Source organism: Lithobates pipiens, unplaced genomic scaffold (genome assembly GCF_037356315.1).
Source record: "Lithobates pipiens isolate NorthernLeopardFrog02 unplaced genomic scaffold, aLitPip1_a1.2 Scaffold_18, whole genome shotgun sequence".
Classification (NCBI taxonomy): Eukaryota; Metazoa; Chordata; class Amphibia; order Anura; family Ranidae; genus Lithobates; species Lithobates pipiens.
Genome location: NW_027507758.1, coordinates 474,540,450 through 474,566,364, shown reverse-complemented (window position 1 = coordinate 474,566,364; position 25,915 = coordinate 474,540,450). Strand labels below are relative to the sequence as shown.

General features: G+C 41.0%; 1 protein-coding gene and 1 long non-coding RNA gene across 2 annotated transcripts; one reads left to right on the top strand and one right to left on the bottom strand.

Annotated features, from left to right (window-relative positions):
- Nucleotides 1–22,439, top strand: GPR35 (G protein-coupled receptor 35). Its single transcript, XM_077488341.1, has 4 exons — nucleotides 1–415; nucleotides 6,905–6,966; nucleotides 16,721–19,123; nucleotides 19,805–22,439. Exons 1-3 carry the CDS (start codon nucleotides 405–407, stop codon nucleotides 17,662–17,664), a joined length of 1,017 nt encoding a protein of 338 aa, XP_077344467.1. The 5' UTR covers nucleotides 1–404; the 3' UTR covers nucleotides 17,665–19,123; nucleotides 19,805–22,439.
- LOC143988636 (uncharacterized) lies at nucleotides 22,127–23,858 on the bottom strand. The gene is made up of 2 exons (XR_013276889.1): nucleotides 23,659–23,858; nucleotides 22,127–22,219 (listed from the first exon to the last, which is right to left on the bottom strand). It is a non-coding gene; the product is annotated as an uncharacterized LOC143988636 (long non-coding RNA).
- Nucleotides 23,859–25,915: the final 2,057 nt, after the last annotated feature.

Below are 25,915 nucleotides of genomic sequence, written 5' to 3'. Positions count from 1 at the left end.
GTCCTTATGTAGAGTTATTATAGCAGGAACCACGGGAATGTCCCTTTTTATGCAATACGTAGAAGACGCATGATTTTCATGTGTTTCTGATTCATGCGTGTAAGAATAAAGGAAGTGTGTATAGAAGGGAAGAATTGGGCAATAGAGAGCAGCTTTCACTTTAGTGACACCTACACACAACTTGCAGTGTACAGGAGGTCTCTTCATGAGTAGTCAGTGGAAGGACTTACAAAGCTGTTTGGAGAGGGGGAAGCAGAAGGCTGGAGGAGGAATGTTGTGTATTAATCCTGTGTAATCATGAAGTCTCTGCGCTGGTTTCAATATTTTTTTTTCTAGGAAGAATCGAATTGCTCAGCTGTGTGTACAGAATCTTCCCCGACTGTTACTGAGTATACACAGAAGAAATGGAGCCAAGGTAAGTCGTTCAGCTTTTACGTCTTGGTGTTTGATTTACTAAAGCTGAATGTTCCTTCATCGGCTGCAAATCTTTGGAACGCTGTAAGATTTCTCCTTGATTGTATTGGCAAATAATGTCCTTTGCAATGTTTACCATTTTGTGCTCAAAGCTCATCCGGGACCATAAGCATGTCGATTTACGAAGGGGTCTATTTATCTGTAAGATTTAATCAGAAAAAATATGAGAATTTTGGGTGAAAGTTATGTGATATTTGGGTGAAAACAATGATAAATAGACCTCTAAATGCTGTGGCTGATCATTCCCAGCTCCAAGCTTCGACTTCAGGCACTAGTGGAACTTGTAAATTTTATGCTGCTTTTTTAACCACTTGCTTACTGGGCACTTAAACCCCCCTCCTGCCCAAACCAATTTTTAGCTTTCGGCTCTGACACATTTTGAATGACAATTGCGCGGTCATGCAACACTGTAACCAAATTCATTTTTTATCATTTTTTTCCCCCCAAATAGAGCTTTCTTTTTGTGGTATTTAATCACAGCTGGAGTTTTTATTTTTTGCTAAACAAACCAAAAAAATTGACAATTTAAAAATATTGATAGTTTCAAGAAGAGAAAAAATAGCCGATCACCGGCTGTGTTGACATCACATGATCAGCTGTCATTGGCTGACAGCTGATCACGTAGTAAGGGGTCAGGATCAACCCTTTACTTCGATATGTGATCCAGCGAGTCTCATAGACTCGCTGATCACAGAGCGTGCCGCGCGTCCTGGCAATGCAGGTCCGCATTGTAGCCGTCATTCGGCTATAGCGCGGATCCCTAGTGGTTAAAAAAAGGTATATATTTTTTAAAGGTGTAACTTTATTGTACACAAACAACAGGTACATACAAACATAAGTAATGATAGTGGAGCGAACAGTGCTCAATCATCAATATGTTGCATCTACAATATATCCAGTCAACATATATATATCAACGTAGATGTTCCAATTTTACATCCGTAGCTCGAGTGAGGAAAAATAAAACAAACATAACCCTGACATTAGGTTCAAGAAAAGGAAAAATAAGAAAGGATATGGTCTAAATTGACATCCCTATCCTATGAATCAAGTAGTAGGCAGCATTGTACGATCTGAGTTGACCCAGGAGTCACAGATTTTTATTAAACTTCCAGGGGCATCTACTGGCCTCATATGTCAATTTGTATAATGGAAGAAGTGCTTGGTTAATGCTTGGTTAATGATGGTAAGCCAGAAAGTTATAGTGGATGAGGACGGTGACTCCCCTTGTCTCATATGTCAATTTGTATAATGGAAGTGCTTGGTTAGTGATGGTAAGCCGGAAAGCTATATTGGGTGACTTCCAGTGGATAGTTATGGATTTCTTTGCATAAAAAAAAGACTGCGTAAACAAGTTTCTACACTTTTGGATGGATATTCATTGTCAATGTAGCCCAGTAGGCATCTCAAGGGGTTGCAGACATTGGATATTAGGGTGATTGAACTAATAAAAGCAGTGACTTCTGACCAAAATTTCCTATTCGGTGGACATTCCCACATCATATGGTAAAATGTGCCATCTTATGCTGGGTTTTTTTTATATTCTTTTGAAAATTTCAGGTTTATAAATGTGTCAATAGAATAAAAAAAAAATCGTCATCTCAGAATTAATGCCCAGAAGGACATTTTATTATGGTCCTTGATGCTAAACTATGGCCCACCTACACATAACATGGGCTCTGGGGTGCTTTAGCCATGCAGTATTCGAAAAATCAATGATGTTGGCGGACAACAATTAAAATTCATCATTAAAGCCGGCCATACATGTAACAAAATTTGGATGGTTCAGCGGGGACTGCCGAAATTTCTAGTTTACAAACTATTTATTAAAGTATATAAAATACATAATATATTTCTTGTTAAAAAAATACATAATATCATGACAATATACAAAAGAAGATATACAGTATGTCATAAGTACAGATTTAAATCATAAAACAAACAGCAATCTAGAAGCATACAGAGAATACTCAGAGCATCTAAATCGGTAAATACTGTATTGAGAGTCAGAAATGTGCCTAATGGCACTGATTCTTTAAAGTGGTTGTAAACCCTTACAAACCACTTTGACCTACAGGTAAGCCTAGATTAAGGCTTACCTGTATGTCCAAGAAATATGTCCTAAACCTATACGGTTTAGGAGATATTTACCCGAAGACAGCCACCGCTGTCTATGGCCCATGCGCCGTAGACAGCGGCGCGCAGGCACACTGGGTAGGCGGCAGATCACAGCGATATGCCACGAGTGTCGGCTCCCATGTGCATGTGCGGGAGTGACGTAATCGCGGCTCTGGCCAATCACAGCGCCGGAGCAGCGAGACCCGGAAGTCGCTCCAGGATACATGGCAGTGGCGAAGAGGAAGACGGAGGACCGCTTCAGGGGCTTCGTTCTCAGGTAAGTTATTTATAATGAGCTAGTATGCTATGCATACTAGCTCATTATGTCTTTGCCTTACAGGGCGTGTTTTTTATGTTTTATTTTTTTTGCCTTTACTTCCTCTTTAACCTATGATAATATAAGCAAGTACTGGGACTGGCCAAATGAATGGGGACAGTAGTTTGTACAGAGGTCGATCTACCAGCCAACTTCCGTACAACCAGCCTGTTGTATAAATACTGGTTGATCAGCACCGCAGGCTATAGCCAGCAGCACTGGTCAGCGTATTTTGACAACAGGGAAGACTCCCCGCAGTCAGAATACAATAGCTAAGCGGGACTGATTCCCTCATCCACCTCAAATGTGTGGCTGGGGGAACCAGGTCAGATGGTCAAATAAAAAACAAAATGAATTATCAAAAAAAAAAAAAGAATTATGTATGAGCTGCTTATGGATACTCAACCTGTGGCACTCCAGCTGCTGCAGTGCTACAAGTCCCATCATGCCTCTGCCTTTGAGAGTCATGCTTGTAACTGCTAGCCTTGCAGTGCTTCATGGGACTTGTAGTTCTGCAACAGCTGGAGGGCCACATTTTGAGCACCCATAATCAAATAGGTTAAAGATATTACAGTCTGGCTGTGCAATTTACAAAGTTGATGAATCGTACAATCAAAATATTAGATAAAAAAATGGGTTTAGCAAAATGTCTGACAGTTGCCTGTTTTTTACTATCTCTGAAAATATGAAACCAAATACTTAAGGCTGAAACTCAGAGCAGGAAACCACTAGTTTTTTCTTCACAAACCTTATTCTTTTAGGGCTCAGGCACACTGAGCTTACAAAAACACCACTTTCACAGGCATTGACTTTTTTTTTTTCTGCCTGCAAATACACTTTCTATGTAAGCCTGGGGTTGATTTACTAAAACTGGAGCGTGCAAAATCTAGTGCAGCTGTGAAACCAATCAGATGTGAAAACCAATCAGCTTCCAGTTTTTTTTCAAAGATAAAGTTGAATCTTGAGACTCGAACCCTTAATGGGCAGGCTAAATGTAACAAGTTGAACGATCGATCAACTTGCGAACAAGCAGCCTGCCGGATTCCCTTGCGATTATCGCTAGCGGTTGCTATAGCCACTAGCAATAATCACTGTCTTCTCCCGACGGGGACAGCTTCCCCCGCCAGCCTCCATTGGGAGCAAACAATTGCTCGGCAGGAGTGATTCCCCTGTCAGCACTGTCTGTGTTGATGAGGGAATCGTGCAAATTTATTTTCTGCAACCCGCCGTTGCAGGAAAGAAATTTGCACCGTGTAGCCTTAGGCCTCATGCACACTGGATGTTAAAATAACATTATAAAAACGCTAGTAGTTTTACAGTGAGTTTTTTGCAATAAAGTTTTTTTGCATTTATTAGCGGTTTTTACAGTTTTTTTAAAACATTTTTTCAATGGATCAAAAACATCAGAAAACATTGGTGAGCCACGTTTTTGGGCGTTTATCTGCGTTTTTTGAGGTTAGAGCATTTTTACAGCTGAAAACCTCCTCTCAGAACCCACTAGTTTTTGGGGCTTTTTTACAGTCAAAAAACACCCCAGCCAAAAACTGCTGATAACAGCCTATGTGTGCATGAAAACCTAGGAAAACATGATGGGGAGTTTATTGACTGTAGAAAAAAAACAATCTGAAGCCAAAAACACCTGCTGTAAAAATGTCCAAAAAAGTCCAGTGTGTATGAGGCCTATTGCCACGTACACACGGTCGGATTTTCTGACGGTAAATATTCGATGGGAGCTTGTTGTCGGAAATCCCAACCATGTGTAGTCATTTTCCATCGGAATTTCCGACACACACAAAATTTGAGATCTGGATCTCAAATTTTCCGACAACAAAATTAGTTGTTGGAAATTCTGCTCGTACGTACACAATTCCGATGCACAAAGTTCCATGCATGCTTGGAATCAAGCAAAAGAGCCGCACTGGCTATTGAACTTAAATTTTCTCGGTTTGTCATACGTCACCGCGTTCTTGACATTCCGAATTTCCGACAACATTGTGTGATCGTGTGTATGCAAGACAAGTTTGAGCCAACATTTGTCTGAAAAAAATCCCATGGATTTTGTTGTCAGAATGTGCGATCGTGTGTACGCGGCATTTTTTTTTAAGCTGCTTCTCTCCTTCCAGGAGAAAAGACGTTCAGAGGATCTGAGCAAACACTGAGTGTGCATTACGTCTAAAATGTTAAATTTATATGCTCATATACAGGGCTTTTTTTCGCAGAGAATAGGTGCAGGAACCCCCCCCCCCCCCCCTTCTGAGTTCTACCTTGTCTCTGCGACCTAGCCACCCTTCACTGACACTGTCCCCCTACCCACCTCCCAGTACTGCCCCAAGTATCATTTTGTGGTGCTAAATAATTTGCATGGAATTTGTTCTTGCCTAATAATCAGAAAAGCAGTAAAATAGATCCCCTGGAGCCAGCAACAATAGATGCCAATAGACCCCACCCCAGCAACAATAGATCCCTCACACAACAAATGAATCCCCCAGCACCAATGTGCCCCACCCCAGCAACAATTGACCCCCACCCCAAGAACAATTGACCCCATCCCAGCAACAATAGGTCCCCCAAGCAACAATAGAACCCACCCCAGCAACAAAAGTTCTGCTAGACAACAATAGACCTTGCCCCCACAAACACACAATGGACCACCAACAACAAAATACCACCCCCAGAACAAAAGATTCACGCCAGCAACACTGGGCCCCCAGCAGCAACAACAGATCTCCCAGTGACCAGCATCAATAGACCCTCCAGCAGCCTGTAACAATAGATCCCTACCAGCAACAGAAGACCCCCTGCAGCAACAATAGATCCCTCACGCAAAAACAGATACCCACCAGTGACAATAAATCTACTAGCAGCCAGCATCAATAGACCGTCCAGCACACCCCGGAACCCCTTGCTATTACATACATTCAGTGCTGGAGGAGCCGGAACTGCATTCTGGCTGAAAAAAAGCCCCGCTCATATATACTCATATACTATATACTCATTGTAATTCAAAAACTGACATGTGAGGGATTCTGCACTCACTTTTTTTTACCATACAGCAGACAATAAGCTAATGCACAGTTGAAATACAGATATAGAAACTGTTTTACTTGACTGTGGATTCATAATTCTACCCTGCTAATCTTGTAATCAGGAAACCCCTATCAGACAGACTGGTTTCACTTCCTATGGTCGGCTATACAGGAATTACAAAAAGATCATAGTAAGACAAATTCCAATGCTAGAAATAATAACTGGCTTAAAATGTGTTCTGGAACTACCGCCTAGAATTTTGCTTTAACTAATCGCCCATATATCCGATATCTGAGAACTGGACCATAAAATAATCGCTGTGCAAATGCTCGTGAGGTTTACAAGCGTAATAGTAGAGGGGGAGATTTACTAAAACTGGTGCACACATAATCTGGTACAGCTGTGCATAGTAACCATTCAGCTTCTGGGTTTTAGCCCTCGTTCACACTGAACGTGGCTTGGAAATCGTGCGACTTCTTCTAAACTTGCAAGATTTCAAAGCTGCATTTCAGTCCAACTTCAGGGGTGACATGAAAGACATCTGTGCCGGTTCATGCACAGATGTCTATTGAAGTCGCCCCAAAGTCACCAAAAATAGTGCAGGAATTACTTTTGGAAATCGGTGCAGCGCCGCAAAGTCGCCACCGCAACCTTTTGGGATGGTGCCATTGCTGGAAATAGGCTGCAATTTGACATGGGATTTGACCTGTCGAATCGCATGTCAAATTGCGCCGATGTGAACTGGGGGGCTTATTGTCAAAGCTTAATTGAACAAGCTGACATTAGAAGCTGATTTGTTACTATGCATAGCTGCACCAGATTCGGTGCGCTCCAGTTTTAGTAAATCCCCCCCACAATGTCAATCAGACCTCACAGAGTTCCCTTCAAGTGAGACATCAATCTTAGTAAATCAGAACCTCACTGACTTATACTGATTGAGACAATTTCTTTCATGCTCATGTTTTATAGAAACCGCTCTGTCACTCAGTTCATGGCTGTGACCTCTTCTATGGTGATCCCCGCAACCACTGGTAAGCACTCATATGTCTCTTTACTATATGATTTAAAGAAATGGTAATATTAGAATAAAAACAGCAGTAGACATGAATAGCAATAACTGAATCCCAGAAAAGTCATTGCATTTTATTTCTAGAATAACAGGTTTTAAGATTCACTTCTTTTTCAGTCACAAACATTATCAGAAGTCAATCGCTGGAATTCATAAAGACTGGTGCAGACAGATTTTGCAAAAGTCTCTCGTGCATTCTAAAAGTGGTGCAGAATGCACCAAATTCATGTACCTGTCCAGAACTTGTACTTAAAGTGGAGGGCCACCCTAAAAAAAAAATAGCATTAATATTCTTTAGAAAAAAAACATTTGAAATTTTTATTTTTTAATTTACCAGAAACCCCTGTTGCTAGGCAGTCTTCGTAATCTGCCTCTTCCTACTCCGCGGTGATCTTCTTCGCGTTGTATCTGGGGAAGGTGGCACGGTGTGTTCTGGGAACTGTGTGTGTCCCAGAACACTTGCACATGCGCAGTAGGAAACAGGCAGTGAAGCTGCAAGGCTCCACTGCCTGTTTCCCTTAGTGAGGATGGCGGCGCTGGGACACAATATGAGGGACGTATCGGCCTCGGGGGGGGGGGGGGGCGACATCGCGGGAGCCCTGGACAGGTAAGTGTCCTTATTAAAAGTCAGCAGCTACAGTGTTTGTAGCTGCTGACTTTTAGTAAAAAGGGATTTTTTCTGCTGGAACACCGCTTTAAATTTGGTGCATGCTGCAGCACTTTTAGGCTACATGCTCATAAACGGGCGTTTTTTTTTTTTAACAACCAATAAACTCCCCTATATGTTATCCTATGTGTCCATGCACACATGGACGTTTTTGGAGGTTCATCAGCAGTGGAGTTCATGGGCTATAAAATCGCATTCAGGAGTCGTTTTTCTGACCACAAAAAACGGCAAACCCTGATAAGCACTCAAAGACGTGGCTCACCAGTGTTTTTAACGTTTTTGATCCACTGAAAACAAAAAATTATTATAAAAAAAAAACGCAAAAAAAAAAGCTAAGATTGAAAAATGCTAAAAATGCTAATAAATGCTATTGCAAAAATGTTAAAAAATGTTGAAGGACTCACTGCAAAGCTACTGGGGTTTTTATAAAATTATTTTAACATCCAGTGTGCATGGAGCCTGAAAAACGTTAAACGCGCATAAATGTCGATAAATGCTCAAAAACGTGGCTCACCAGCGTTTTTTAACATGTTTGAGCCATTGAAAGAAAAAAAAATATATAAAAAAAGCCAAAAAAACGATAACTGCGGAAAAATGCTAAAAACGCTATTGCAAAAACTTTTAAAAACAATGAAAGACTCACTGCAAAGCTACTTATAACATTATTTTAACGTCCAGTGTTCATGTAGCCTAAGGCCTCATGCACACTGGACGTTTTTGGACATTTTTACAACTGCTGTTTTGGGCTTCAGATGTTTTTTTTTCTACAATCAATAAACTCCCCATCACGTTATCCCATGTGTCCATGCACACATAGGCTGTTATCAGCAGTTTTAGGCTGGGGGGCGATTTTTGGCTTTAAAAAATCCCCAAAACTAGTCGGTTCTGAGATGAGTTTTTCAGCTGTAATAATGCTCTAACGTCCAAAAACACTGATAAACAGATAAGCGCTCAGCACAACGTTTTTTTTATGTTTTTGATCCATTAAAAAAAATGCTAAAAAAAGCTAATTCTGAAAAACGCTATTGCAAAAATGTTAAGCGTTGAAAAACTAACTGCAAAGCTACTGCCGTTTTAATAGCGTTTTTTTTAAATACTTCAGCCCCGGGAGGATTTACTGGCCAATCCTTTTTTGCGATACGGCACTGCGTTGCTTTAATTGACAATTGTGTGGCCGGACATTAAACAAAATTGATGTCCTTTTTTTCCCACAAATAGAGCTTTCTTTTGGTGGTATTTGACTGCGGTTTTATTTTTTGCGCTATAAACCAAAAAGGAGCAACATTTTTGAAAAAACAAAACAATATTTTTTACTTTTTGCTATAATAAATATCCCCAAAAAAATATAAAAAAAACGAATTTATTCCTCATTTTAGGCCAATATGTATTTTTCTACATATTTTTGGTAAAAAAAAAATCGCATCAAGTGTATATTGATTGGTTTGCGCAAAAGTTATTACGTCTATAAAATAGGGGATAGATTAATGGCATTTTTATTATTCATTTATTTTTACTAGTAATGGCGGCGATCTTTTTTATCGTGGCTGCGACATGGACAGGTGGACAGATCGGACATTTTTGACACTATTTTGGGACCATTGTCATTTATACAGCGATCAGTGCTATAAAAATGCACTGATTACTGTGTAAATGTCACTAGCAGGGAAGGGGTTAAACACTAGGGGGCAATCAAGGGGGAGGGGCTCACTTGAACATGACAGAGATCACTGCTCCCGTTTATTGGGAGTAGTAGGTCTCTGTCATGTTGCTAGGCAGAACAAGGAAATGCCTTTTTTTACATAGGCATCACCCCGTTCTGCCTCTCCGTGCCACGATCGCGGACCACCAGCGAACATTGAGTCCGCGGCAGACTCTATATCCGCCGGTGGCCTACGATCGTGGTATGGAGAGGCAGAAAGGAGAGATGCCCGCTAGCCGCCGATGATAGAGTGACCTACGGGTACGTCATTTTGCGCACCCGGCCTCATGCACACTGGATGTTAACCATTTGCTGACTGGTTCACACGATATATGTCGGCACAGAGGCCTTAAAAAGCACACAAGGCACTTTCCCAAAATCTGTCTGCACCAGTTTCTGTACACCAAAGGAGAGTTGGTCTTTCATTATCTTCTGCTAAGATATTTTTTAGGCTAGGTTCCTACTATAGTGGTACATAATATTGTGATCCGTGTGCACTTCCCACACTGCATTCCAGTCTCATTGCCTTTGCGATCTGATGCAGGTGTCAATACAAAGTTAGCAACACCCCAACACGCAGTGGGTTTGCTTGCACTGGATCACATGGTACAAACTGACAGAGGGTTCAAAAAAGGGGCATGCATGTCTTTGGTGCAATGTGATTTAAAATGAATAGGCTCAAATCACACCGCATTGAATCTCATGGGAGTTGCATAGGAAGGGAAAAGGCAAGGGAATTCTTGTAGCCTGCTTGCTTCCAAAGCCGAATGGTTTAGTCTTACAATTTGATTACTGGATTATGAAATTTGAATATGATACAGCATTCCCCACACAGTTTGGGGACCACAGACCTCATTATTATCACAATCTCCATTTGCTATATTCTGGCTTAGGTCATGTTGAAAGGATTTGTTTTGGCCTCCCTGCCTTTGTGGCTTTGCAACACCACCTTGGTTTTCCTTTAGCAAAATGTCAAAGGCTCCTCTAAAAGCTTTGATGTAACCCAGAAGCAGGGCCGTCTTAATAGCATCATGGGCCCCTTTTAACTAATTAATGAATGAATGAATTAATTTAATTAAGGCACCTACTTTCAAGAATGAAAGTATAAATAGTTGATGGAATTAAACATATATTTATTAGTACTTTCAATGAAATCAATTTTTTTAAACATTTGGAAAATATGCCATAAATCAATGGCTAATCAATATAAAGGGCACAGTACAGGGTGGATCAGGAGGGCACAGACTAGGCTTTAGGAGGTTTCCAGAATGCTGCTTGGGACAGTCATTCCTGGACAGCTTAGAAAAAAACATGATTGTCCCAGCAAATTCAGGACAGTTGGCAAGTATGATGTAGTGAAAGATTATTATGGGGCCCCCATGCACCTAGGGGCACTTAAGCCCCTAAACACTTAAAGCGGAGGTCCACCCTAAAGTGGACCTTCTGCTCATTGGATTCCTCCCCCCCTCCGGCGCCACAATTGGCACCTTTCAGGGGGGAGGGGGGTGCAGGTACCTGTACAGTACAGGTATCTGCACCCACTTCCGGGATAGCTCTCTGCGGAAAGGGGCGTAGATTACGCCCCTTTCCGAAAGTCCCCCACTGCCTGCTGGGAAACGAACAGATCCCAGAGGCAGCGGGTCCATCCTTATTGCGCAGAGCGACTCGCGCATGCGCAGTAGGGAACCGGGAAATGAAGCCGAAAGGCTCCACTTCCTGATTCCCATACCCAAGATGGCGGCGGCAGCACCCGAGAGACGATCGAGAGATCGGCTTCGGGTGCCGACATCGCGGGCGCGCTGGACAGGTAAGTGTCACTATTTTAAAAGTCAGCAGCTGCAGTATTTGTAGCTGCTGGCTTTAAAAAAAAAAAAAAAAAAAAAAACATGGACTCCCGGCGGACTCCCGCTTTAAGCCTAGTACACATGGGCCGAAAGTCCGGCAGCATTGGCAGGTTCAATAGAAACCATTAGGCCCGTGTGTACTGCAGCCGGTCAGACAGAAGTCGGCTGGTTCCTGTTGATGGGGTATGACTGAAAAAGGTCTACCGACCGGCTCCCGATTAGCCAGAGTGTTCTGATGGGAGGGCCATCCCGCTGTCAGAACACAATAGAACAGCAGGGACGATCGCTGTACTGACATTGTATAGTTGGTACAGTGGCTCCCCTGGAGCTGTTAGGTTTTTTTTTGCTCAGCCCTGCTAGGTTGAACAAAAAAAACTATTAGTCTGTATTAGGCTTTAGGCTTAGTGTAGGAAGCAAAGTCGCCTATAAATAGATTTTGTGACCCAGAAGCATTGCTACCCCAACTGGACAGTGGGGAAAGTAAAAAAAACAAAAAACAAAAAAAAAACACTGCGCTGTCAAAATGTTAAGAAGCAGCTAACACCCAAAATGGATACCTTGTTCAAAACAGTGGAAAACAAAATACGTAAAGTGTAGCGCTAGAAAGGAAATATTGTGCATAGATCTATAGATAAATATCACACATACACAGAAAAATGTCATACCACTTCCGTATAACCGTGTACTTATATGTGTCCAAACATATATATAAATAAAAAAATAAATGTGAAAAGTTATAAATATGAAAAGTCCTTTTAAAGGAAGAAAATTCAAGTCCCACATGTGTAGTTGAATGTCAGATGAACCGTCCAATCCTAAAGATACAACATGCAGACATCCGTGTACCGATACCACCACCTTAGTAGATGCGGGCTTACCAGATCATTGTTACCCAAAAGAATATATATTCCAAGGGTCATGCACGCTTTTATGGTAACAGCCGGTAAATAGAACTCCCAAGTACTGGATTCCCAAACTCAAGGGGAAAATGTCTTCCAGACACAAATGGATATTAACAGGTTCTCTCCAATTACATGAAAGGCCAAACTCCAAATGGTAAACATATAGGATGGAAAGATAAGGCCATATAGCGTAATTCCGTATGTAAAATAAATTTATTAAAAGGGTAACAAACTTATATTTAAGTCGTTTTTCAAGCACTTTCAATATAAAAATGGCGGCAGTGGAGTCCTCCCGAGGAAAAGTGTGCATGACTCTTGGAATATATATTCTTTTGGGTAACAATCATCTGGTAAGCCCGCATCTACTAAGGTGGTGGTATCGGTACACGGGTGTCTGCATGTTGTATCTTTAAGATTAGACGGTTCATCTGACATTCAACTGCACATGTGGGACTTGAATTTTCTTCCTTTAAAAGGACTTTTCATATTTCTAACTTTTCACATTTATTATTTTTTAATTTATATATATGTTTGGACACATAAGTACACTGTTATAGGAAGTGGTATGACATTTTTTGCTGCTAATTAATGTAACACATGTGATATGAATCACATGAGTTTATGCAGTTTTGCACGTATGTGTGATATTTATCTATACACAATATTTCCTTTCTAGCACCACACTTACCACACGTAATTTTTTTTTTCCAGTGGGGAAAGTCACCCTAGACATCTGTAAGCACCTTAAAATGATCAGTTCTTCCTACCATTATAACCACTAGGATTTACTTTGGGTACAATGTACTAAATTTACTGTGGTGCATTGGCAAGAAGGAGCATGCGCCAGCTAAAAGAACCAGTGGAACCCATTACTGATGGGATTATTCCTTGTACAGTATAAAGCAACCAATGCAAAGGTAGGTAATTCTGAACGGCCTTCTTACCCGTTTTGGAGACTTTAGTGGACTGATCTGCCGGATAGCCTTGATGTTTTGTTGTTAACATGTGGTTATAGTCTATTTTATTCTTGATATATTCATGGACAGGAAAAAAAATAGCAAAAAGGTTTTTGCTGACTGTTTTCTAACTGGCATAATATAATGTTATAGCAAAGTTCTTTATGACTATGATTTTATGGTTTACCCTTGCCCTTTCGTGTTTGCCTTCTAGTTTCTGGAGCTACTTTAACATTTACCCTTTATATGTAAACCTGGGTGTCCTTAGTTTTAGGCATGTTTCAGAAAGACAAATCAATTTTGATTTTTTCAAATATTAACAGAGCATCTTTAGCTTTAAGAACGCAAAAAATTTTATTGTGAACTTCCTGGGACTGAGCCAGTGAAACTCCTCCAGAGTTGTTAGATGCACTCTGATGTCTCATAAAAGCTCACTAAGTCATATCTTATTAAATGAACCAGTAAAACAGATGTTAGCAGTTCTGCAAAGAAGGATTTGTTCACAGCATTTAGGATTAACTAGTTGCTAAATGTCTCTGAAGTTCAAATTACACAGAAATATCAAATATATAGTCTTAACTTCATACCAGGAAAACAAAAATGAAGGTAAATTGGCATTAATGTATTCAGCTGACGTTGGCAAACTGGGCAAGAAAATGTCAACTTGTGTACTGGCTGACAAGCTTAAAGTGGTTGTAAACGATGAAGGCATACCTCCCAACATTTTGAGATGGGAATGAGGGACACCTTCTAACAAATGTATGTAGGCATAGAACACGACCCCTGACACACACCCTTAAAGGAGAATTAACCAAAAAAAGGTTAATCAATTCCACAAGGACTTTTTTTTACCACTACTATTCCTTTATATTGGCTTTTAAATTTACAAATGTAGCAATTTAGAAATTGAATGAAAGGTTTAGCATTGGGAAACAATTTTGAAAGATAAAAAGTGCATTTCAGATACAACTATATGGATCAGACCAAAATAAGGACAAAAGAGGAACAGAGGGACATTGCTCCAAATCAGGGACAGTTCCTCCAAAATCAGGGACAGTTGGGAGCTATGGGTGGAGGTTCTTTGCATTCATGCATTGTATGCATTAAGTCTAATACACATGGGCCAAATGCCAGACAACATTGTCTGGTTCAATGGAAAACCAGCAGCCAACTGGAGTGTTGTGGCAGAACACAATAGCTCAGTGGGGGAGATCTCTGTACTAACGTTGGATAGTTAGTACAGCGACTCCGACCTGAGCTGTCCGTGAGTGTACTAGGCTTTAAGGTAAAAAAACCTTCAGTGTGCAGCTCCCCCCCCAATACTTACCTGAGCCGGATCACAATCCAGCGATGTGCACATCAGCAGAGGCTCTCCCAGGTCTCTCTCTACTCATTGGTTGAGACACAGCAGCAGGAGCCAATGGCAGTGGGAGCCACAGCCAGCTAGGAGGGAGTTGGGAGGCAGGACTGAGCCATGTTGTGCGTGTCCTAATATCACACAGAGCTGGCTTGAGAACGAGCAAGCACGAGTGCCCCCAGAGCAAGCAGCCAGTGGAGGGCGGAATGGGACTGCACTGTGCAAAACCATTGCACAGAGCAGGTAAGTATGATGCGTTTATTATTTTACAGGAAAAAAAATTATCCTTTAGAAATAAATCTATATTTAAGCTTTTTTTACCTGACCAAGACTTTGTAAATTAAGGTCACGTTATAATTTACACACTTTTGCCACAAAAAACAGCCAAACAGGGGCATGCTTATTTTCTGGTTCAACAATGCAGCTTCCTATGTCAGCTCTCCACCTACAGTACACCCTGCTTAATGTTTAGTAAATTAACATCATCACCTCTGTCCATTGAGCAGGGAGCTGATCCAGGAAATACTAACAGTAAAACTTGGTTCACACTGGAGCGTTTTGACATGCGATTTGACATGTCAAATCGGTGTCAGTGGCACCGTCCTAATTGGATGGCGCTGCACCGATTTCAAAAAGTCTTTTCTGTACTACTTTTTGTGATTTCAGGCTGTGGTTTACATTGACATCTATGCAGAAACTCACACAGATGTCTCTGAAATCGTGGCTGAAATCGGGACTGACATGCGGGAATGAAATCGTGCGAGGTCAGCTGAACTGACACGGCTTCATTCCCGCAGCTCAGTGTGAACCTGGGCCAAACCAGGAAACAGCAGAGTGATCCACCAAACTACCTGAGAATTGCAAATCCATTAGTAGGTTAAAAGGTAAATTCAGCCTATGTCTAGACCAGCCTTTTTCAAACAGGGTGCCTTCTGGGTTCTTCAATGGTGCCTTGGAAAAATGCTTAAAAATTACTTCAAATGACCCAAAAACTGTGCATCAGCCAGCAGATGGATCAAGATTGCTCTTTACAGGCATGCCCCACTTTTAAGTACACAATGGGGTTTATTTACTAAAGCTGGAAAGTGCAAAATCAGGCTCACTTCTGCATAGAAACCAATGAGCTTCTAACCCCAACTTGTTCAATTAAGCTTTGGTAATAAAACCTGGAAGCTCATTGGTTTCTATGCAGAATTGAGCCTGATTTTGCACTTTCCAGCTTTAGTAAATAAACCCCATTGTGTACTTAAAAGTGGGGTATGCTTGTATTACATAAAGCCAATGTTTTTTTTTTTTTGTGCAAATTACAACCTTGGGAATTGGGCAGAACTCTTGATGTCATTGATTGATAAGGAGAAAATCGGGCACATGCCTTGTTTGACCCCTCCCCGCTCTGTCGGCGCTGGGGTCACCTTACCTGTGTGGCAGAGAGGACATGAGGAATACTAGTCAGTACTAGTTAGTACCAGGGTGAAAAAGTGTATTTGCTTTGAAAGAATAAAGCTGGCCATACATCTCTATATTATCTGCAGATTTTATATGGTTAGATGGAAAAAGTGCAAGAGATTTCTCCATGTTCGCTAAACTGTGTGGATGGAGGAATCTCCCACTTTTTCCATCTAGCCATAGAAAATCTGCAGATCCAATCTATAGGTGTATGGCCAGCTTAAATCACCCCCAATGCTGGGTGTCCTACGTATGTGGATGCTGCTGTGGTATGTAAAACTATTTAGTTTAGTTTTATACATTTTAGAATAGGGTGCCTCGTCATCATTTTAAAGGGTGTCTTGACTGGAAAAAGCTGAGAAAGACTGGTCTATTAGACAGGGAAGAAGCAAAAGCAGACCGATGATCTCTTCCTTTTGCTCTCTTTGCTTGCCAGCATGTTTCCTGCCAGCAGAACCTAAACAGACTCCTGGCCCTCCTGATCTGCTATTCAGGGGGTTAAAGAAAATGGATACCATATCAGATTCAGATTTTTTTTTTTACTATATGCATTTAAAAGTACATTTAATGATTTTAATGAATTCATAACTGCATTATCTGGTGTATTGTTGTTTTTCCTTGGAGTTTAGCTTTATTTGTGAATTATAAAATATCTTTTTATTGTGTAGTATCGTGAAAGCAACCTCCTATTAACAGCTGACTTTTGTAGAATGTTGAAATCAGTGAGCTGCAAGTGTGATGATGTGTCACTATTCATTTTTGTCATGGTACTAAGTATTTAAAAAGATCCACCATGCAGGTTAAGTGTGTTTGTCTCACTTGTAACATGTTATGTTTTATTATAGAAAATGACACGAACTGCGTCAACATCATGAAGGAAAGAAACAATACCCTGGAACTTTTCTTGTTTATCTTTCTCATACCTGTGTTGGTTTTTGGTGTGATATTTAACTCCTTGGCAATCTGGGTTTTCTGCTTTAAGATGAAAAAGTGGACAGAGACAAGAGTCTATATGATGAACCTCCTTCTTAGCGACTGCTGTCTTCTTTTTACACTTCCCTTTCGCATCTATCTCACCCGGCACTCAATTAATCTGGGTCAAAAATTCTGCACTGCACTCCTGTCATTTTATTTCATGAACACATATATAGGCATTGCCACCGTCACCTTGATATCCGTGGACAGATATGTGGCCATAAAGTTTCCACTAAGAGCAAGATCTTTTCGTTCTGCCAAGAAGGCAGCCATAGCTTGTGCGATTGTCTGGCTCCTCTTCATTGCCACCCGTATCTACCTTGACATACTCGCAGCTCCACCAGTTAGAAACTCATCTCTGTGCTTCCGAAAAGCCAACAACAAACCGTTAAAGAGAACATTGTACTTTGCTATTCTGGGCTTTTGTGTTCCAATGCTTATATTAGTTTACTGTACCACACAAATTATTCTCACCTTGAAAAGGAAGGAGAAAATTAATGCTCAAGAGGAGAAAGACATTCAGAAAACCATTAACATAGTAACCACAAATATGGCAATTTTCTTGTTTTGTTTCATGCCCCTCGCCTTTGGAAATATAGTGCGATTTATTGTGGAATCCATGGAAATGAAATGCTCCGTGGTAAAAACTGTTAGTGACTTTGCGCTTTTTGCTCAGGGCCTGAGTGATCTGAACTGCTGCTTGGACAGTGTCTGCTATTACTTTGTGGCCAAAGAATTCTGGGAAAAAGTATCTTTATTTCCAAAGTCTAAAAAACATCTGATGCAGGACCAGACCCAGGAGTCCAGCATCTAAAACAGAAATCCTATACTGTGTTCTATGTTCAAATCACAGATTACTACTATCTTTGTTGTAAAAAGATATTTTCTTTATGGGACCAAGGCTGACATCATAAATTGTAGCGAAGTTTGGTTACAACATTCCTTACAATTTTATATTGGTATCATTTATCTCTGTGTTATGTACGTGCAGGCACTGCCTCTGTGTAAGAATACCAAGCCCTAGTATCTTACTAGCATGACCAGATAGGAGAGAACTACACAGAGGAAGTCAGACTCATAACTGAATGCAACAATACTATTTATTATGGAACACAATTTGGGGGGGGGAGGGGGCTACTAAAACTGGTGCACACAGAAGCTGGTGTAGCTGTGCACAGTAACCAATCAGCTTCTAACTTCAGCTTGTTCAATTAAAGGGGTTGTAAAGGCAGAAGATTCTTTATCTTAATGTATCCTATGCATTAAGATACAAAAAAACCTTCTGTGTGCAGCAGCCCCCCTAATACTTACCTGAGGCCCATCTAGATCCAGCGATATTGCAGGATTGTCTCAGCTGCCCAGAATTCCCCTCCTCATTGGCACGGTGCCATTGGCTCCCACTGATGTCAATCAAAATCAGTCAGCCAATGAGGAAAGAAAGGGGGTGGTCCCAGCTGTGGCTCCATGTCTGAATGAACACAGGGAGCAGTGACTCAGCTTGAGTGCCCCCATAGCAAGCTGCTTGCTGTGGAAGCAATCAACAGGTGGCGGAGCCAAAGCGGAACACAAGAAGAGGAGGATCTGGGATGCTCTGCACAAATCCACAGTATAGGACAGGTAAGTATAACATTTCTGTTATTTTTAACTAAAAAAAAAAAAAAAACAAGACTTTACAATCACTTTAAGCTTTGACAATAAAACCTAGAAGCTGATTAGTTACTATGCACAGCTGCACCAGATTTTGTGTGCAGAAGAACCACACGTGCAAGTTAGAAAATAGACTAAACTAAAAGTATAAAAGGTAAACAGGAAGGAATGGGAAAAATCAGTGAGCCAGGTAGAGCAGGGTCAGACAGCAATATAGGGTAACAGAAAGCATCAGGGCAGAAACCAGGTAAAAATGGTTACAGGAGCAGAAGAAGGTATAGAAAGTCCAGAATATTTTGTCTCCAGAGGTAGAGATGAGGGTAAATTATCCAATGGGAACAAATGATCTGGTGACAACTATACAAGAAACAAATTCCCTTCACTTTTCAGGAAAATTACTCTCATTTCCTGTTGAGTGTCCAGTTAAGGGAAATCTCTCCAGACATTAAAAAAAAAAAAAAAAGCGTTTTAACCATTCCCTTTCGGACTATACATGCATTTTAACCCCTAGGCGCTGACGGTACACACATATCAGTGGGTGGGCGATAGTGCCAAGCTGCCGCATTTTTACTTACCAATTTGCACACACAGCTGTGCTGAGAGCGCACTCCTGGCACTGAGGATGTGTTAACCTCCTCAGCGGTAATCCCGAGTCTGGCTCGGGTTGGGATTTTCATTACAATAGCGGTAACCCCGAGCCAGACTCGGGCTTGCACCGCTCGATGCAGGGGAGGACACAGGTAACGTTACTTACCTTGTCCCCTGGATCCAGCGATGTCCTCCGCGCTGTGTGATCGAGCCGTCCTGCGCTCGATTCACAGTGCCGAATGCCGCCGAGCTCCGTTCCCTGCGACGTTACGACACACGGGAGCGGAGAACGGCGGCAAATTCAAAAATGTAAAAAGACACAAAACACACACAGCACTGTAATCTTACAGATTACAGTGCTGTAGTAAAAAATACACACCCCCTTTGTCCCTAGTGGTTTGTGCAATGCCCTGCATGCACTTTTATATTATAAATACTGTTTTTTACTGCTTGTAATTGGGAGATTGTCCATAGCAACCAAAACATGTCCCTTTTTCATTTTTTTTTGGATTTGATTACATTATTGAATAATTTTTATTATTCTTTATTATATTATAAACTTTATCATACCCGGGATGTCCGCTAGACTCTGGTTTGAAGAGATTTCAGAGCGTTATTCCTAAGAATTACAGGACTACAAAATAAAAGCCAGATTTCCATGCAAAATAATTGTACCGCTTTCAGCACCTTATTCCAGACTGAATCATACCGCCAGGGAGGCTAATGGAACTCACGATCACTTCTTTCGATTGGGAGCTTTTCAATCATGTGATCGCGGTGAAAGCCAATCACGACGGTCACATGATCATGAACCCCGCTTCTCCACATGGGAGGCGATGGCGCAAATGGGTTAAGTAGAAAAGAACTAACATTACCCTTCCATTGTGCGGGTTTTGGGTAGTGTTCATATTACCTGTTGCAGCAGTGGTCAGTCACATAATGAATGCTGTAGCATAGTTAATTTGAGCCTTGAAGGGGTTTTAAAGCTTTAAATTCCAATGTGGCACAAGTATCATTTAATATTTTCCTCTGGGAAATGTTAATTTTCATGATTATATCAATAACATCCTTTTAAGATTTTGGGCTCTACTACAGTAGTGATCTCTAAAATGTAGAAAATGAATGGCTAAATCCAACATTGGTATTATTTTTACTTTATATTGCCTCTTAACAATAACAAATTTAGTGATATAGAGCTTGAACAAAAAGTTACGTGCAGTACAACACTTTTGGTAGTAAAATAGTACATTTTGTGTAGAGATGTACATATCAGACAATAAAGAAGGGCAAGTGAGGCTACATAAGGGACAGAGAATTTAGGTCACAAAGAGGGACAGTTTCTCCAAATGAAGGATAGTTGGAAGCTGTGGCTGTATATATTAATATGGCTGTAACTGTTGCTACAAAGCCTACAATATGGTAGAGGTGAATATTGGTCATGTTGAATACTCTTAAGCCCCGAAAAGAGGGGCCGAATGTCAGGCGACATTGGCCGGTTCAATAAAAAATGGCTAACATTCGGACCATGTGTATTTGGCAGCCGGTCTGACAGAAGCAGGCTTCTTTTGGACGAGCATGCTGGAAAACCAGTGGCCGACTGGCTCCCAGTCAGTGCTCTCAGCCAATGGCTGAGTGAGTAGAATGCACAATAGAACAGCAGGTGAGATCGCTGTAGTAACATTGGATGGTTAATACAGAGGCTCCGACTGAAGCCGTCAGTTTTTTTTCATTCACCCCGCTGGGTTGAACAAAAAAATCTATTAGTGTGTACCAGGCTTAAGTGTAGGCCTTTTTTTTTCAGAATGCATGTATGACGTCAGGTGGTATTGTCTTCTGGGATGCAAATTTTTGAAGGCCCAACGCAAGTTAACAATACATCTCTCATCTAGGAGTTCCCATGCATCTCAAGGTAGCACTTAAATAAATTATAATTATTTAAAGAAGAGTTATAATTGAATTATTTTTTCAAATATATAATACATGCAATAAAGATCATCTTTATGCAGATTGTATCAACGATATAAAAACTTTGTTTCTATGTATAGTGTATTGTTTATATGGAAAAGCAGTAATATTCGCATGTGAAGGGTCTGCTCCTAGTTCTGCTTTACAAAGGTTCTGCCAAGCTGATCATTTTACTCACTGCAAGTTTGCCAAACAGACATTCTGACTGGAAACAATATACCCTCCACAGCAGTCTCTAATGCTATGAAAAGTCCACAATGCTTATGGTAGCTAGAGACTTTGTAACCTTTGTATATGTGTTGCAGTGTTGCCAACCTACCAGATTGACATTTACTGACACAACACCCAAATTTTATTAGCACAGCCATGTTTCCGCTGGCATCTCCAAAAGTTACAAAATTACAGCTTCAAGTGCAAATTTCAGTATTTAGGCTAAAACAAGTACAATATGCAATTAGCAATATGATGTAAGGTAGATATATAATGGCAAAAATCATATTTCTTACATTATTTTCGATATAGTAAATAAGTAGCTCAGGGACAGGACTCAGGAGGGCAAGAAATCAGAATGGGCAGGCGCACACACGACATTGACTCACAGTGACACTGACAGCATTGCGCAGCACCACAGATGATGATGACACCTCACCAACATGACATGTCGACTACTGAGTCACAGTAATAATCTCTACCCACACCAGGTGGTCCCTTTAGTCCACTGAAGTCCAAATAGCACTGACAGTCCCACTTCCGGCTCGCCTAGCTCCAATCCCACAGTCCCGCACATGAGGCTCTGCCCACTCTGCTCAGGTTCCCTTGCACCATGAGGTCACACAACACGCTCAGGCACCGTCTGTGACACTGTAGCAGGCACTCTGGGTCTGGGCCTACTCAGCCATATTTTTTTAATGGCAACCTTTACCTGTTACTGGCATTTACTGGCAGGAGAAAAGTGCCCAGTTTTTACTGGCTGCCAGTAAAAATACTGACGGTTGGCAACACTGATGTGTTGGGTCATGTGATGGAGCTTGAAATATTTTCATGATCATAAAGAAAAAAATGTACTGCAAACAATATTGTGTTAATATTGTGATTTATTAATGTTGACATGCACTTTTGCAGATCCCTATGAACTGTGAATTCACAGGTTTTCTTTAGTTGTTTGGTGCCTGCAAAAAAAAAAAAAAAGTATAGTAACTTGTGTATTGATGAGAAGAACTGACTAACTACTTCATTGAGCAAGGCTGCAGAAAATCAGTGATGGGTGGTCTGTAAGACTGAGTTACAAATGTCATGTGCTATTGTACATATCTATGTATGTGCTGTTTACAAAGGGTAATAACATTTCATTTAAGGTATTTAGTGAAAAATAAAAACAAAATAAAAACATCTGATTCTTTTTTGTAAAGATGAAATACTTTTTCTTGGTAAATACTTTACTTGGTAAATACTTTAATAAGAAGTACAACCACACAGGAAAAGGTAACATTTCTGTGAAATGTGAAGCAGAAGTACAATGACATAAGAAGAGTAAGTTGAAAGTTTTGTTGAGGACAAGCAGGGTTTCACAAATATCAACACCGCTCTCGTATATATCGACATCCAGCCACAGCTCATCCACACACCTCAGATTTACCAAGTCACACAAACAGCAGTCCTCTCTTGTATATATCGACATCCAGCCACAGCTCATCCACACTCCTCAGATTTACCAAGTCACACAAACAGCAGTCCTCTCTTGTATATATCGACATCCAGCCACAGCTCATCCACACTCCTCAGATTTACCAAGTCACACAAACAGCAGTCCTCTCTTGTATATATCGACATCCAGCCACAGCTCATCCACACTCCTCAGATTTACCAAGTCACACAAACAGCAGTCCTCTCTTGTATATATTGACATTCAGCCACAGCTGAACTCTTTCACATGAACGACAGTTCCTGATAACCTATTGTTTTAAAAGGGGGATTTGGCATTGAAATACTGCACCGTAACTCTGAGCCAAGAGTTTCCCATTGACTTCAATAGGCGAGCCTGACAGATGTTGCCTTTCAAAATCGTTACGTCAAGTTAAACTGGCGAAGAAGGAAAGCATCATGACTGCGACATTTGTATGAAGACATTTGGCTGCTATGTTAGGTTTTAGGTGGGCAGTCGGAGGGTAGGAAAAATGTGGAACAACCACCTGTTTTTACTGCCTTCTTGCTGCTCATATGAAAGTGGCCTAATAAAATTCCCACAGTCGCAGATTGCCAGCATAGCATATCTCCAGTTTATTTAAAACAAAGTAAAAACACAAATGTCAGCACCAGAATGGCCGATGCATTTCATTGATTAACTTCAGAGACACTGTGCTGGTTGTTTAGCTAGCACAGTGTCTAGAGAGGCCCAAAACTTGCCTCTCCCTGCATCTGAAGACATGTTTCAGGTCCTGGTGCATAGTTTGAATTTATGCAGAATTTACTACTTCAATTCAATCAGTGAACCGGGATCAGAAATATGGGGCATCGAGAGATGATTATATAGAGCTTTTGAAAAACATATAGAGGAGCGCCAAGTCAGTTTAAAGAATTTATTTAATAAGCAGATAAAAGTCTCACTTACATAAAAGAATTGAGAGCTGTGCGAGTATACCGTCCGCTTTTTAGTCCCATTGTCAGGCAGGGCTATAGATGGAAATGTCAGCGATATCAACGGCGAGGCGCTGGACACAAAATCAGCTGTGTTTCACAATCCGTGGAGACCCAATCCAGCCAGTCGGGACAGCACGTGGGAACGCAGCAGCGCGTGACCTCAGAGGGAAACACCGAGGACACAACGCGTTTCTGAGCATGCGCCAAGTCACAAACAGACCTGCGCGCTCCTTTGTCAAATGTGGGTGTGCAGGGAAGCGCTGTGAACGGCATTTAAATAAAAGACTAAGCACACAATGAGCTTAACCCATTGTGTGCGTCGTTTGGCATTCCTAATAGTGGCGAGACAATAGATTCAAATATAAAAAGACATTTAAAAGGGTGAAATTAATAATACTAATAATGAATAATTAGAAGATCGGCATTAGAAAACTGGAAAATTAAAAAGTAAAAAATAAGAAATGAAAAATGATAAATGATAAACTGGAAAATGGGAAATAAAAAATAATAAGTAATAAAATAAATAATAAGAGAATGAATAAGTGAAAAAAAAATAATAATAATAGGAAAATAAAAAAATAATGAATGAAAAGTAATAAATCAAATTGAAGTACATGACAATACACTTACAAATACAAATAGTAATACTAATAAATATGAATCGTTGAATAGCTACATATGATTCTGGAGGAAAAAAATTATAAATATTCGCTAATTATCAACCATTAATTGTTAATTATTTAAATTAAATGAAATTAATTAAAACAGTGGTAATAAATACCACTGTAAATATTAGTTAATGACTAATAATTAAATAATAAATAAAAAAAAAATTAAAAATTAAAAAAATCACTCAATGCCTATAAACAGTTTTGACCACCCTCCTTCGCACAAAATGTGCAACCAGAATATACGCACATTAAGTCCATTACCCCCTAGATCTCGGTCTATGCGTCGGTCTAGAGATAGACACATGGATGGATGGAGTAATCACAAGAATAACCAATCAAATATTGCCCCCCCCCCCCCCCACGAGACATTTAGGCCACAAACCTACAACCCCTGATTCTGGTTCAGAGTCACGGATTGGGCCCACTGGGTGACAGGTCCTCTTATTGGGGGGGGGGGGTAATCAGTGTGTGTTGGTATACACTGAGCGGTAACGAGATGTTACTGCAATCTCCTCCTCACACAATTGTGTGTGAGGAGGAGGACCCAGAAACATCTCGTTACCGCGGTTGTTTACATTTTGTGACTGGCTGTGATTGGACACAGCCGGTCATGTGTTAAAGAGCCAATTTACTGCGATCAGGGTTGGGCTGTGTCAGGGTGACAGGTCGCATTCCCGATCGGCGCTCTGCACACGCCCTAGGTGCATGCACGAGCACTGTAATGGCATAGTACATGTGACCGGCTGTGATTGGACACGGCCGGTCACATGTATCTGGGGGGGTCGATAGGGAGGAAAATCCCACAGATCGGGGATGGGCTGTGTCTGAGGGACACAGCTCATCTGAGATCGCCACACCGCGGGCCCCCGGGGGCCTGCAGGAGCAGCGCAATACCGAGGCCGTCATATGACGTCCACCCAGGATGGGAGATCCCATCTGTAGCCATCATTTGACTATGGCTCGGTATTGAAGTGGTTAAGTCCAGAGGCGATTCAGTTCGCATTGTGCGCTATACAAGTATTTCATTCATTCATTACCCCCTAGATCTCGGTCTATGCGTCGGTCTAGAGATAGACACATGGATGGACGGAGTAATCACAAGAATAACCAATCAAAAATTACCCCCCCCACCACGAGACATTTAGGCCACAAACCTTTGACCCTGATTCTGGTTCAGAGTCACGGATTGGGCCCACTGTGGCCCCAAATGAATTAATTCCTCCAAATCCTATATCTCCCACCAAGGTAGATAATAGTAAAGCTGCTACTGAAAATAGAGAAAAATGTGTAACGATTACGTTACCCCCGATCTGCTTGTTGGCGATTTCGATAAAGGCGAGATCCCCTCTCATTCGACCGCATTATCCTTCTCTCCTTTTTTAGAGAAGGGCCCACACCAGAAACATAGAAGAAAAAGAAAACTCACAGACGAGGATGTAGAGGTGGATGGAGTAAACATAAACACCAATGCCAAACTACAGAAACTATAAAAATATTTAATCTCTCATCCCATGAGCTGATTCAGGAGGATATTTCTTTGCTGGGTAGAGGTTTGAC